Source organism: Phasianus colchicus, chromosome 1, assembly GCF_987193195.1.
Source record: "Phasianus colchicus chromosome 1, bPhaCol1.hap1.1, whole genome shotgun sequence".
Lineage (NCBI taxonomy): Eukaryota > Metazoa > Chordata > Aves > Galliformes > Phasianidae > Phasianus > Phasianus colchicus.
The window spans coordinates 125,645,529-125,660,456 of NC_143436.1; the positions used below are offsets into that span (position 1 = coordinate 125,645,529).

Consider the following 14,928-nt stretch of genomic DNA (forward strand, 5'->3'; position numbering starts at 1 on the left):
AAATTTGTCGAATTCCATGAATTTCCAGCTAATTCTTTCAGATGGGAAGACTAAACCTGTGTGATTAAAATTTGTATATATGCTTATGTTAATTTATCTTCACAAACTTGGAAATAAATTAACTATTAATTATCTAATATTAATAAAAATCCCCATGGCCTAATTCAAATCATGTCCTCAGTGGCAAGTAAGAAGTTAGCAGAATAAATTTGTACCAAGCTCTTAAATTTCTGCATACAGACTAAGAAAATGCCTTTGGCAGAAAAACTCAGTGCATGTAAGATAGGTAACTGGTAGACCATTTGCTTGCAGGTTTCTGTTCCTCCTAAGTAAATTTTGTGCTCTGAAATCATAGAGATTACCAGTTCTCCAGTGCTGCAGCTAATAACAGTATTACCAATCTTTTTTTTTTCTTTTTTAGAGTTGCCCATGGGAGAGTTTCTAGAAGTATTGCTTTTTAATTTTATATTGCATTGGAGATTAAAATGCCCAGTAAAATACTTTCAATAAAACTCCATTTTAAGTAGTCTGAGAAGAAATTTGGGGTACAAGGGCCGACTCTGGAAAATAAAATCTTTCTAGGATCCTATCTTCTCACAGGGATGAAACCTGCTTCAGAGAAATGCAATGTGGTGTTCTATAAGCTGAAGTGTTAAGAGTGGCAGATCTATAGTAAATTGCAGATGAAGACAAGGTTCAAGAGCCCCATGACCTGCCTCCTTTCTCTCTAGCTGTCAGGTGAAGCTTATACTTGAGGTGTCAACAGTCTGTCTGCAAGGACGTGAGGGCATTATCTTTGAAGATATTTGCATTATTACAGACACAGAATATGCTTGTTGACTTCTCTAGACCAATTAACAGGCAGTTCTTGCACAAAAGTGCAAAATGCACTTGAATATGTGTATGAAGGGAAACCTGTCAACTTCTTTCAGAATTTGGCACAGATGTTGCCAAAAAGATAGAAATGCGCTGTGTACACCCTTTGAAATTCAGAACCTGTTTTCATATTAAAGATAATTCACATGTCCAGGTGTGGGTCATCTGCCGTTCCTTTTGCCAAGTGTGATATGATCCATAACTTGTATTTGACCAGCCAGCAAGCAGAAGGAATACAAATCTTTTGTTACCTCCAAGGAATAGAGCTCTGTCAGGACCAAGTTCCTCGTCCATTAGTCTGTAGTCATGAGGATGCAATAGAGCATATGGAGAAGTAAGAGTAGACTAAGGTGAGCAGTATGATGTGGAGGGAGCTGCCATTCTCTCTCTGTAACGTACCTTGGTTACACTATTTTCTCCTTCAACAAAGCAAATGTTTTGATTAAAAATAAAAAAAAAAAAAAGTTGACTCATGCAGTTGATGCAGCCAGTTTCTCACATATATGCTGCAGAGACACTTGTAGTGCAGTCTTGCCCACAAAGCCCACTAGTGTTTAAATTGTAGAGAATGTTTGTAAATATGCCATTCACTTCCATTTAACTGTCATTCACTTTTGCATACTCCCACAAGTCTTTAAGCACTCAGTTGAGGTTGTCAGTAAGGGGTGTAAAGTAATGCTTTTGGCAGTCCTCTTGATGTCAGTGCTGTGGTTCTCTCTCATCCAAGAATGAGACTGATATCAAAGTGGCTGCTTTTTCTGTGTAAGATTTCTGCTGAGCAGTTGGAAGTCAAGACCCTGATGATCCTTCAGGACACTTTCTATGTGCTTATTCTACAGAATATTAAGACTGTCTGTTAATGTATTATTTAGATATATTATGCAACCAAAACTTGTGTATCAGGAGCTCAGTCCTACTTCTTGTTTAAAGTGATTTGTACTCAGTCCCTTCCATACATGGTAATACTGCTCATCTTTCTGTAAAAGATGTTGGTTTTTAAAGCCTTTAAAAAAAAAAAAAAGGAAATAGTTTTGTCTGACCTCTATTTCACACCTGTCCCCATAGTCTTCACTTTCATTTTGCTCTTTCCATCTACTTTTTAGTCTCCACTTTTCTTTTTGTTTCTCTAAGCTTAGCTTAAGACTTGCCCAGTATATTCAGATTGTGAAACTTGGAATGGCGAAGGATGCTGGCCTTGACTTGGTCTGGCCGAGTAGTGCTGTACTTCAACCACTGAACTCATGGTCTTTCTTCTTAAAGCCTGCTCTGTGTCCCAGTTAATCCTCAACTTTGATAAAGTGCCCAAGGATAATGGAGAACTGACTGTATTTACTTCTATTTTAGGGATCTGAATCCGACTTAAGTGACTCTGTGATAATAATGGTTCATGGGATGAGGATGTTTTGCAGATAGGGAAGGACCAGTAAGAGCAAGGGTATAAAGACAGTCACCTGTCGTACGTGAGCTGCGTGGCAACAGCAGTGGTGAGCATGGCATTAGGATTTTCAGTGTCAGGCAAATAATTTTGATGTCTGAAACCCCAGATGTTTAAAAAGAAAATAGGAAAATATTCAGCTTGGAATGTTGCAAACATGGATCACACACAGACAATCTTGTTTGGTTTTGGGTTTGTTTTTTTCTTTCTAATTGGTAGGAAATGGTAAAGGGAATCAAGCAGATGTATTTCTGAGAAACCTTAGAAATCAAGACTGAAGTCGCATTCCAAGAGACAAGTAATTATTTAGAGGTGTGGGTCAAAAAAAAAAAAAAATTATCTAAAAACTTCACTGTGTTTTTCTGCTAAGTCTTCAATGTGTTATGAGACTCAAGACTATCCCTGATACGTTACATGCTTTACTTTAGTATGAACTAAGAAGTTTTAATTTCATTTGAAACTTCAGTGGAATTTCTTTACTTTGCCTCCAAGGTGAAAATTTTTATAAAGCTCAGTTTTCTATCTTGAGGGAAGACAGTATTTCTAGAGCTTGGTAATTCTGTAGCAATTGAACAGATCCCATTCAACAAACTGAGATTTTGCTGACAGTCAATGAAATACATGTCAGCAGAAAATATTGCTTTGAAGAAATTAGAGTTCTCAGCAAAGCATAGAATAAAAATTCTACATTTTCATTATGCTAGATACCTGTACATTTTAACTACATTTTAAGTTATGGTAAAGTGTATTCTTTGCACTAGAAGGTAAGAAAATAATGTACAATTGATAGTTTTATTGGGTTTGTTTTTTTTTCTTTTTAATTATTATTATTGTTACTTATAAGCCTAGCTGTTCCCTCAAATATTTTTTGCATTGTTAAGTTTAATAATAGTTCCTCAACTCTGAGGTAAACGATAGTTTTGTATTAGCAGTCATGTTGTGGTATGAAAAAAAACTAGATCTTCATTTTCAAGTGTGAACATTGAAAAACGCCGTAAATCTCCTGTTGCTTGTGCTACTTCATCATTTGACTGCTTGAACTTTTGTGCCTTCCTGTAATCCAAACATAATGTTCAAAGTTTTCATTGGAATTTTATTTAAGATACCTAAAGTGAAATTACCTGAAAAAAAAATCAAAAATCACCTCTGTATTCTCTCATGTGTCTTCGTTCTGTAATAGCATGGGTTTATTTCAATCTCTTCAATCATACATATTTGTGTAAGTACTCAACTCTGTGTGGTATAGGGTGGTAAATCTATTTGTATAATTTTCACTGTGTGAAGAGTGTGGAAGTGTGGAGTGTGGAAAAAGTAAAGAATCAGGAGTGAATATGTAAATATGCGTATATATATCCTCATGCAAATGCTGTACTGCTGAGTTGCATGCAGACATTGTGACTCATCCTTGTCCTGAAGAATATCTAGGCTTTTATAGCACTAAAAACACACCAAATGAATGTAAAGCATTGTGTTTCTTGTGATATAGTAATGACAGCATGGGTACTGTCCAGATTTTTGCATCTATTACTCTAGTATTATATATTGACCAATTTGTGTGGTCAAGTGGTAGAGCAAATTGTATTTTGTCTAAGTTTTTTTAAATGCAGGTAGGCAAAAATAGTTGTTAGATGAGATATGGGGGTCCTTAGATTTCTACAGCCATACTGAATGTTTATGCATGTATATTTTACAGGGTGCAATGTCTGTGGACTCTATCACTGATCTTGATGACAATCAGTCACGGTTGTTAGAAGCTCTCCAGCTCTCTTTGCCAGCAGAAGCCCAGAGCAAGAAAGAAAAGGCAAGAGATAAGAAACTAAGCCTGAACCCTATTTACAGGCAGGTTCCGCGGCTTGTAGACAGTTGCTGCCAGCACTTGGAAAAACATGGTAAGAATATTTCGTCTTGCCAGGAGTGGCAGATGTATTTTTACTGAAGTATAAATAAATAAGTATTTTGAGAACGAAGTGTATACTTAAAATTGCAATGACATCTTTACAAGCTAGACAGTTCCACTCCAGTTTTCCCTCCTGCTTCCCTCTTCCCATGTCACAGATAATTTCTTAGGAGATGAGCTCCTCCCAGACTGAAGATCTATGCTACAAGCTTGCTAACTGGCCCATTCAGTATGGAGGAAGAGCACTTTCTTGGAGGTCATTCATTTCAGAACTGGAGTGATCAGCTCTGAAAGAATGACTTTTTACACACTACATGAGTAAACATGAGGTTTACACACCATGAGAATGAAAGTCTGAAAGCCACCTACTAATTCTTAGCAACCAGTGGATCTTTAGATTTTAATGCTAAATGAACAGCTCATGCTACAGTGCAAGACATAGCTAGAAACAACATTGAAAAATAGTGGGTCAGAGGAACAAAAAAAAAATCCCATGCTAAATTATATTAAGCTTTAAGAAGGTCCTTTACGTTCACTACAAGAGTTTCAAACTGCTTACTGTTTGTCCCTGGCTTGAATCTGTTGACCAGTCCCAGGCTCAGACCTGCTCTCTCCGAAAGGAATTATAAAATTGTGCCAATATTCTTCTTACGGCTTCATGATCATTCAGACACAAACATCCCACTAGTTTTCTGTAATGCAGAAACAATAGCTAATCAAGATATCTGTTCAACATCTCTCCCAAAATATCTTTGTTTTGTAAGAATTTTTTATAAGAATTGAAATAACTTGGCCACAGAGAGACCTATCACTTGGCCAGATGATAAACAGACCATTTAATAATGGTGAATGTAGCATCAAATGCTGCATCTGATGCTTAATTTGACCAGAAAGAAATCATTTACAGTCTTTGAATTAAAGGCTTTTGCAGATGGGGGACAGCAATTTAAACAACAATGCTAAGCTTTTATAATACCCATGTGGCTTACAAGTATATAAAAGAAAACAATGAAAGCAAGTCATTGTTAGCCTTTTACAGAGACTAGATATCATGGCTGACAAATATGGAGATGATTAAGTTTAAGATGAATGACTTCCATTCTTTAAGTAAGGTTAACTGAGTTTGGACAACATAAAAGTGTCTGAGACAGCAGAAAGAGACTTCAAGCAGAGTATCCTAGTGATTAAGTGCTTAATCCACTTAATACACTGTAATAACAAAGATTGTTTTCTATGCAACACTTTTTACTAAAATATTTTTATTGACATTTCCTTTTAAATAAAACATGATGTTTCTTTGTGCATTGTCTAAGAGCACGCTATAGTGCCATACAACATGATCATCTCAGATATTTGGGGCAAATATTGATATTCTTCAATTCTCAACTTAATCTACAATCCACAAGAATTTTATAAAAAAGGCATCAGGACTGGTTGACTGAGAAAAACAAAGATTTCAGAAGACAGACTCAATTGTTTTTTCATTGAAAAAAATATGTTATGTTTGTGCAGGAACTGGTAACCAGCTTTCAGTTTTTGTCCAGTGCAAGTATCTCTGTCTCAGTTGATTCCTTGCTAGCGTTCTTAAACTACTAAATTACTTCTGTATTATTCTGTCAGTTCAATCAATTCAATTTTCTGCTATCCAAAGACAGAAGAATATTTGAAGAGAGTTGTCATGTTGAGACTAAAAGCTCGAAGATTGAAACTGAGCTGAATTTCTCTGCAGCTCCACATACTGTGGACTTACACATCTCCACCAAGCAGTGTGACCTCATGGCTATTCTAATGGGGAAAGCATTTATTTTACAATGCTATTTATCATTTCTTATATATCAGTGGAGAAGATTAATGTTTCAGAGTAGCCTTTATTAGACCATAATTTTTAAAAGCTTAAGACTGTGGCACCTCTAAAGATGACACCTGCTTTCAAATTTTTCAGTTTCTGTAAAGAACAATATATGTCCATTCATCAACTGCATTATACTGTTGGCTTGATATCCTTCCTGTATCTATGTACAAGGCTAGAGGAACACAGGAACTGATTTCTCACGGAATAGCAGGCAACACTCATTCCAAAATAAAGTTTGAATGATATTTGAATGATACAACAGGCAAACATTCTGCATTGCCTGCAGTACAATATTTGTTTATTGCTTTCCTTTTGTAAAATACTGCCTATCTTATAAACTGTGTGCAACTCCCAAGTAGTTCTTTCCATTCATCATCTGCCTGATTGCCCTACTTACATCTCTTTGAAGGAGTCTCTCACCTTCACACTGGTAGGAACTACACAGCCAGTGGATCAACCCAAACACCAGCTGCTTCCTGTATTCAGAGAGACAGATCAGTGTCCTAGTATTACTGTGTTGACCATTTCCTTCACTGTCAGTCCTGAAAGGGCCACCTCCAAACATTGAGCAGTGCCTCACTGTCTGCAGACCTCTGTCCCTCACAGATTAGTAGTGTCACTAAGGTAGCATCATGTAACAGAGATACCATTTTGCCGGTTAGGTGATGTGAGATCCTTGAGAACTACTGACTGGCTGCTTATTCCAAAGCAGCTGGGTTTTGTCTCAGAGCAGTAAGTACAGCCCTATAAAGAAATACATTGCTTTGGGTTTTTTTTTTTTTTGTATGTGTGTACTTTTTTTAACTCTTTAAAGGACACAGATAGCCCAGATTGCCTTGATTCAATGTGATTTTAAACAGAAAATTATACAGTAAAACAGTTGTCTGATGTGCTATACTTGCAGGTCTCCAGACAGTGGGAATATTCAGAGTTGGAAGTTCAAAAAAGAGAGTAAGACAGGTGAGTTGATATGGATTTTCTTTTTACTCATGAGGTATGACACAAATAACCCTGTTGTCTTCTGTTGGGTAATTTCTCCTTGTCCTTCACCTGGAGAAATTCAGGCTTTCTATGTCAGTGACTTCAGTGTGTTTTTGTTAGCTCATAACAGGCTATTTTCAGCCATCTTTTACATTTGGTGAAATCTTTCTAAGGATCTCAGTAGATTAATAGTCATTGTATATTTTGCTCTGCGGAAGTAGCAAGGGGTTGGAGATCCAAATAGTTTACCGTGATGAAATTTTTCAGTTTACAGTGTGAGGAAAAAGAAATCTTGGCTGCTTGTTCATCTCAGAAAGAGCAGAAGCTCCCAAAGTAAACCTAAACTGTAAATCTTTTTTGGAAAAATTACACTGTGAGGAAATATGGAAGTACAGAGCAATGTCTTTGACCCTGTGAGAAGCTGCAGTGAGACACTCAAATTGCTGCTTGCAAACATCACCTTGTTTCAACTTCAAGGTCAGAGCAGACTCATCCAATTCCTAATGTTGAATATTGGCCAAATGTTGAAAAAGCAGAGGTTCCAGAGACAAGGTCAGAAGTGAGGTTTTTCCTCACTATTAGCTATTGCATTGTTATTCCAAAAAGCTGGAAATACTTGTTGAGTTATGAGCCAGCATTGTGGCCTTGCAGCTCAGAAGGCAAATGGTATCCTGGGCTCCATCAAAAGAGGGGTGGCCAGCAGGGACAGGGAGGTGATTGTTCCCCTCTATTCTGCTCTTGTGAGGCCCCATCTGGAATACTGCGTCCAAGTGTGTAGCCCCCAGTACAAAAAAGACGAGCAGTTGGAGAGGGTCCAGAGGAGGGCCACAAAGATGATCAGGGGACTGGAGCACCTCCCCTCTGAAGACAGGCTGAGGGAGCTGGGCTTGTTCAGCCTGGAGAAAAGAAGGCTGCGGGGTGACCTCATTGCAGCCTTTCAGTACCTAAAGGGAGCCTACAGAGGAGGATAATCAACTCTTTGAAAGGGTAGATAACTGCAGGAAGAGGGGAAGTGGTTTTAAGTTGAGGGAGGGGAGATTTAGGTTGGATGTCAGGGGGAAACTCTTTACAGACAGAGTGGTGAGGTGCTGGAACAGGCTGCCCAGAGAGGTTGTGGATGCCCCGTCCCTGGAAGTGTTCAAGGCCAGGTTGGATGGGGCCCTGGGCAGCCTGGTCTAGCATTAAATGAGGAGGTTGGTGGCCCTTCCTGTGGCAGGCAGTTGAAGATTCATGATCCTTGAGGTCCCTTCCAACCCTGGCAATTCTGTGATTCTGTGATTCTGTGATGCTTAGGGAGGTAACAAAAAGTTACCATAGAATATTCCTGCTCAAAATTTTAAGATCAAAATGTCAAAATGCAGCGGAGCAAAAGAAAGCTTGGCGGCACTGAGCCTAGGAGCAATAGTAGTGTTTTGCAAAAATACACAACATAATGGTTGGCTCTTTGGAAATTTATCATGAATAGCTAATCTGACTTGATTCTGAATGGTAGGACAGTATAACCTACTAATTTGTAGTTTACTCTCTACCAGTTAATACTGCTGTGTGGCTAACGTACCATAAAGCTGAAAACCCTCATGCTCTGCAGAGACAGTTATTAGATCAACACTGAACGAGTAAAAGTATTGAAAAGTAAGCTGTCTGTCATTTGCATTACAAGCATCGATGTCAAAAACATATACTCATTCAAAGATGAGTATACTTGTATCATACCTCTGGGAAGAGAGCTTCTATCATTTGCTTGTATCCTAAGCCTTACTTCAAACATCACTTTCACCATTTTTTTCTTTTACTCAGTTTTAAAAGTAGAAGACGCTGAGAGATTTGGGTATTTATGTGTTATATTATATTGACTAATTCACTGAATTAGGTGAACTAATTTATTTTATTAAACAACATGGAAGCATCGCATTGGCCCTGCAGTTAAAATAATAAATGCTGTCAACATGAACACATGGGAAAGTCTGGATTCAATTAAAATTCCATTCATTTCTGAACCATGGAAGGCCAAGATACTCAGATTTTGGTGTGCTTTCGCAGCTGCTCTTTAGTTTTTGTACAGAAAGTAGGCATAATTTTGTCTCTTTTCTTCCTCCAGTTAGAAGTTCTATTTCAACTGTTGAAACAAATACATAAATAAGTGCATGTGACAGCAGGTTTTGTTTGTAGTAATCAGGAAGAGAAAATGAAGAACAAATATATGCATTACAAACCACCTTAGAGCTTTTTCACATTCATTGGGGTGCAGGACTAAGTCTTCTGAGCTGGTGTTGACTGGAGGTGCTGGGTTGGGTATGGGCTATTTTCATACTGAAGAGAAGAGTAAAGATGGAGCTCTCAACCTGAAGAAAGTTTTCTGCTATTAGTGTTGGGAAGTGTCTCCAGAAAGTCAGGCTGCAGTCTTGTCAAAAGACATTGGCTGTGGGAGAGCGATTTCTTCTGCCTCTGAGACGTTTGATACCTTTGACTTACACAGAAATTGTCTGAGAACTGTAGTGAAAATTAGCAATACCTCAGAATGGTGTTAGTTTGGCGTTTGTTAGTTTCCTAATAACAATCATTTAATGAGTATAACTAAGCTAGGAGGGTGGAACAAGATGAGTGGGGACCAGTGCCACGAAGTCTTAATGAATGTCTGTTTACTACTTAGGCTTAAATACGTACAGTCTTTATTCACAAAAGAAATGTGAGTTTGGTAACCTTTAACATTGCTCTATTATTATTATCAATTTTTTTGAACAATAACATACATGTTATGAAATGCAGTTTCATTCTTTCCAAAAACCTGAGGATAACACAGTAAGGTGGTATAAGAAAGCCTTTTGTCCAGTTTTCATTATTCACCATGGTTTCTGTCTTTAGTATTAGTCTTACATTTCTGCATTTACTTAGCATGCTTTTTCATAGAAGAGTGCCATACATTAGTTGGAAAGAATTTTATTACAATCTGGTACAAACTTGAAGTTATGTATCGTGGAATAAGCAGCAATTAGATGTGAACTACAATCTGAAAAGTGAAGATGTGATAAGTTACTTCTTGAAAGATCTTTATCTGTTGGAACATACTAATTGTGACAATGATAAGTGACTGAGCTTTTATGTCATGGTCTTTTCCAGTTGCGTGAAGAGTTTGACCGGGGCATAGATGTTGTATTAGACGAAGAGCACAGCATTCATGATGTTGCTGCTTTGTTAAAGGAATTTCTACGTGACATGCCTGACCCACTTCTCACCAGAGAACTTTATACACCTTTCATCAACACTCTCTGTGAGCTCTGCTGCATCTTGATTACTGATTTTCAAAAGCTTGTTTGCTGTAATTTCCACACACTGTATTCTCTTTTCTGTACATTTAGTACTCTAGCCTTGATTTGCTCCAAATATTTGTGTAGCATAATTTGCAGTAGACTTTCCTTGGTTTTCATACTATGTAAGATTAGCCCTGAGAATTAAAACAGATTTCACTTCTACTTTGGTATAAAGGATGAATTCATATTATCTGTTAAATCCTGATCCTGTTATTGGTTCAGCAGAAGCAGATGACAGACTTCCATTTGTATCCTGTTATCTCAGCACTACCAATGTTTTTAGTTTGTATAGCCATTCCCTGACCAAAATTTCAATCTGGCTTCAAAAACCTAGCATCAGAAGTTCAAGTTTCTTTGTAATTAATGGTCCTCAGAGTTATTGTGTTAAAATAGTTCCAGCATACTGATTTATGGTAAGACCTGGATGCAATCTGGGAAAAAGTAAAGTTGGACCCTTCGAGCTCAAGCTGCTGCCTGGTGTCTGTTCTTCAGTTTCTTGCTGAAGCCTTCATGTCTGGGATCCTGCTTTTATACCTTTGTCACTAGCTACCATTTTAGGTAGTTAAAGCAACGTGCTGGTTGAAGTGACTGCATAAGCAGTAGAATGCCCTTGACACTTCTGGTTATTTTCTAGTTTTGTATTCCCTCTGTAAGATGTGAAATTGTAAGTAAACTCATTTAAAATGCATAAAGCATAAACTTTACTGGAATGCTTCCAAAGTGTGCTCTGCAAGCCTGTAGCTGTATCTAAATGAAAATAATAAGTAGAAAATTAAACAGAATTTTTGTGTCTGGTGACAACAAAGTATGCAACATGGATTTTGCTCTCTGAGAGCATAGGCTGAGAGAAGAGCCTATGAACCTGTGAGCAAAATGTTGACCAATCAAAGCAAAATTACAATAACAGTATTTGTTATGCTTTGATATTTCCTTGAAGTTTTCTCTTCTGATGTTTACAAAGAAAATTACTGCTATTCTCAAGCATTCCTTTGGGCTGGGAACGGTATATTTGTTCTTATTTTAGGTTAGTTGGAGTGCTTTTCTTAGAATGTATTTTTTCCCCTCTTAGTATTAGAGCCAGATGAGCAGCTAAGCACCTTACAGCTTCTCATTTATCTCCTACCTCCCTGTAACTGCGATACCCTACACCGACTGCTGCAGTTCCTCTCCACCGTGGCTGGCCACGCCGAAGACACCACAGACAAAGACGGCCAAGAAGTAAGTCCCAGCCACTCTTGTCCTTTGACTTTGTTTAATTAATGGATTGGAAAGAGATCTTTAGGGCTGCGAATTAACCACAGTGGTGACATATCCCTGAAAGATAAGGGAGATTTCTTATTTTTGCCCATAGTTTGCCATTTAGTTTTTTACTATGTTCTTAGGGCTGGGAGGGCTACTGCCTATAGGAAAGTGTCAGGCATTCAGGAGCATGCTTTTTTATTCTCTTTATTCTCTGATGTTGCTTTCATTCATAATCTTTGGACATAGTTCATTTCTTGTTTCTCTTTGATTCCTCGTGTGCATTAGATAGCAAAGAATAAAAAATAAAAGAGAGGAACTCTGGCTCTGCCATTCTGTCTGGTAAACCTAATCACTGTTTGAACTTTGGATTCATCTTTCTACTGGCCGTCTTACGGTTGCATTCAGTGGAGAGAGTAGAGTGCAGCCATCTCCAGAGATAATACCCATAGCTGTGGTGTACTAAGAATCATGGAATGGAATCATTAAGGTTGGAAAAGACCTCTAAAATCAACAAGTCCAACCACCAACCCATCACACCATGCCCACTAACCACGTCCCTCAGTGCCACATCTACACTTTTCTTGAACACCTCCAGGGATGGTGACTCCACCACTTCCCTGGACAGCCTGTGCCACTGCCTCACCACTCTTTTGGAGAATATTTTTTTCCTAATATCCACTGTAGTTCTTCTGAGCATTGACACATATGCATCTGAACAGTCACACTAGGGAAGATCTGAAAGTCCAGCCTTTCCATTTTCTGCCAGGAAAATGTTTGAACTACTGTGCTGCTCTGCAAGAGGTGGCAACTGTGTTATCTTTGAATGAGAGATGGATACAGCCTGTCACTGCTTGGCAAAATTGTACCTGTTTTTCTGTGGAAGAGATTTCTCATTCCTCTGAAATGCAGCAGAGATTACTTCTGAGGCTACTTCTGTCACTCTGCTGAAACTCCTCCTCACTTCATTGGACACTTTTTAGAGTTGGTTGGTATTTAAGAATAGGCACTATGAAATTGTCGTTTGCTGAATTTCTGCCTGAAGTCTGCCTGAAGTTTGATGGTTGGACTAGATGATTTTATTGGTCTTTTCCAATGTTAATGATTCTGTAACTCTATGAGAAGTCCTAACTTCAAATGCGCTGCATGAGCCTTTTTCAGAACCTTTCAAATGCTATTATTTCTATCCTCAGCAATACAGTGATAAACAACTGCACGACCTTAACAGAAGAGCAGCCTGTAACAATTTCACTATGCTTAAAAACATTGCGTACATAAGCCAGCTGAGGCCCCTGCCTCCAGCAGAAGGTTGCCTGTTGGTTCAGGAACATCCCCAACAGGATTTTAATAGAAGGCTAGAGGCTGATGCTGCTTAAGAGAGTGAGTTTAGTAGAACAGTGGTAATAAAGGCATTTTCATTCTGCTTAAGAGCACATCAGCTCTGCTAAAGGTATTTTGGCGAGGCAAATTTAGGTAAGTCATCTTGGCAGTGTTGTAAGCATCAGGAATATTATGTGCAATTGGATGTCTTTTACAGATAATACAGCATTCTGCTCACAATTTCTTCAGTTTGTTCATTAATAATTAAGTGAATAAAGGCATAGAGGGCAAAAGAAAATATTTTATAGGCTGCTATCATTGGAATGAAAACAGGCAAGCTTTGACACACAGTTCCTTCCTCATGATTTCTTTCAAAAGCCCTTCTCTCACAAATATGGAGATAGATGACTAACTTTATTAAAGTGACTCATCCAGCTAATTTCATTGGGAATGTTTACACCATTTTTTAAGGGATGCCCTGAAGGTGCCCTTAAGAAAAGACACACTGTCTTTTTGTACAGACAGCCTGCATACGCAGATGGGGGCACAGCCAGGGGCTGCCCTTGGCTCTCTCAGAGCACCACATGCCTGTGCATCCTTGGTGGCTCAGTACTCTGACACTAGTTAAAAACTAGGTCACCCAGGAACATCTGTGTGCACTGTGGTGTGCATAGGGAGTGTTTAAGCATTATTTTGCTAGGGCAAGTCTCTATAAACAGTCAGCACGTTCACTGTAGCTGCCCATGCATCTGCTTGTTGCAGGTATTTTTCTGAGATTAAATAGTGGTCCCAACAATAAAAGGAAATTCTGCTTTTTACTGCCATCTCTGTGCTACCTGTTGAGCTCTGTATAAAAAAAAAGAAATAAAATTAAAAATTAAAAACAAGAAAACCCACCAAGCGTAGTCAGTGTATAGTTATAAATTCAATTGGAACATTCAGTGTATGCCATCTACCAAAAAAACCCCACACCTGACTGCCCTTAAAGGATTCATTTTGTATCACTCATTTTGTGAAAGGCTGTTTTTCTTCCTCTTTCTGTGCCCATTCTGTGCTCATTCTGTCCTTTTTTTATTCATTAGTTCAAATGTAACCGAAGCAAGTGAAAAAATAATGCATATGATGTCTGTTTTCTTAAAGAAAAGCCTGCAAGAAAAACTGGTTCAACTGACAAAATTCACTTGCATTCTTATATAGTCAAGCTGCTGGCATCATCTTCTGCATTCCCAGAATAGCAGTCAAGTGGAGACAGAAAGGAAGCACATGATGCTTGCTTTTTCTCTCTTAAAAGAATAGGATGGGGAAAAACCAGTCTACTCACAAGGTTGACAATGAATATCTTGATTTAATAACCTGTATGACATATATTTCAGATTGTTTCTGTATTGGTGTCTATCCTTCCGCTTCTTCCAAAGTCAGGTTACTACTGCTTTGTTAAGCACAGATATGCAGATGCAAAAGAAAGTAAAAAATAAAAAGAAACTAAAAATTGGTTTAAAAAGTAAATATTTAGCATGTTCTAGGAAACAAGAAAAAAATAGAAAAACACTAATAAAAACAACGAGCATAATCCTCAAGTATCCAAACCACTTAACTGTTTGAACTTGCAAAAATGTGCTTTTCTTCACTGTGTCTACTTCATATCGTGAGTGCTAGTGGAAGAAGTAACTGCTTGTGGTATGTAGTCTGAAGAGGTGGTGATATGGTAAGGGACTGAAGTAGGAAGAGACTTCCCTGAGTTCAGATGAAGTATGCCATTGTCAAGCTGACAGGACATTAAGGGCAGACAGCACTTTCTCCGTCTTGTCCTCCAGTCCATTTGCAAATCCATCTAGAAAATCCACAGAGCTTCTAGCTCTAGAGCTTCTAGCAGGGATGTCCAAACAAAGTCTTTCAGCATTTCTGAAAATGGTTAAATGTTTGACTAGCGCACTTTTATTTTGATGAATAAACTATCTGCCAAATGTCTGGTGTGCGTGGGTTTGTGTGTATGCATATATCTCTCTCTGATCTATATCAT

At 38.2% G+C, this 14,928-nt stretch overlaps 1 protein-coding gene across 9 annotated transcripts in view; it reads left to right on the plus strand.

Moving 5' to 3' along the window:
• Positions 1–14,928, plus strand: part of ARHGAP6 (Rho GTPase activating protein 6) — a 303,096-nt gene that overhangs the window by 271,583 nt on the left and 16,585 nt on the right. For all 9 annotated transcript variants that reach the window (XM_090125755.1, XM_031596111.2, XM_090125778.1 and 6 more), the window contains 4 exons: positions 4,005–4,200; positions 6,965–7,020; positions 10,159–10,309; positions 11,419–11,567. In XM_090125755.1, the coding sequence (XP_089981881.1) occupies positions 4,005–4,200; positions 6,965–7,020; positions 10,159–10,309; positions 11,419–11,567 (552 nt within the window). The remainder of the gene's footprint in view (positions 1–4,004; positions 4,201–6,964; positions 7,021–10,158; positions 10,310–11,418; positions 11,568–14,928) is intronic.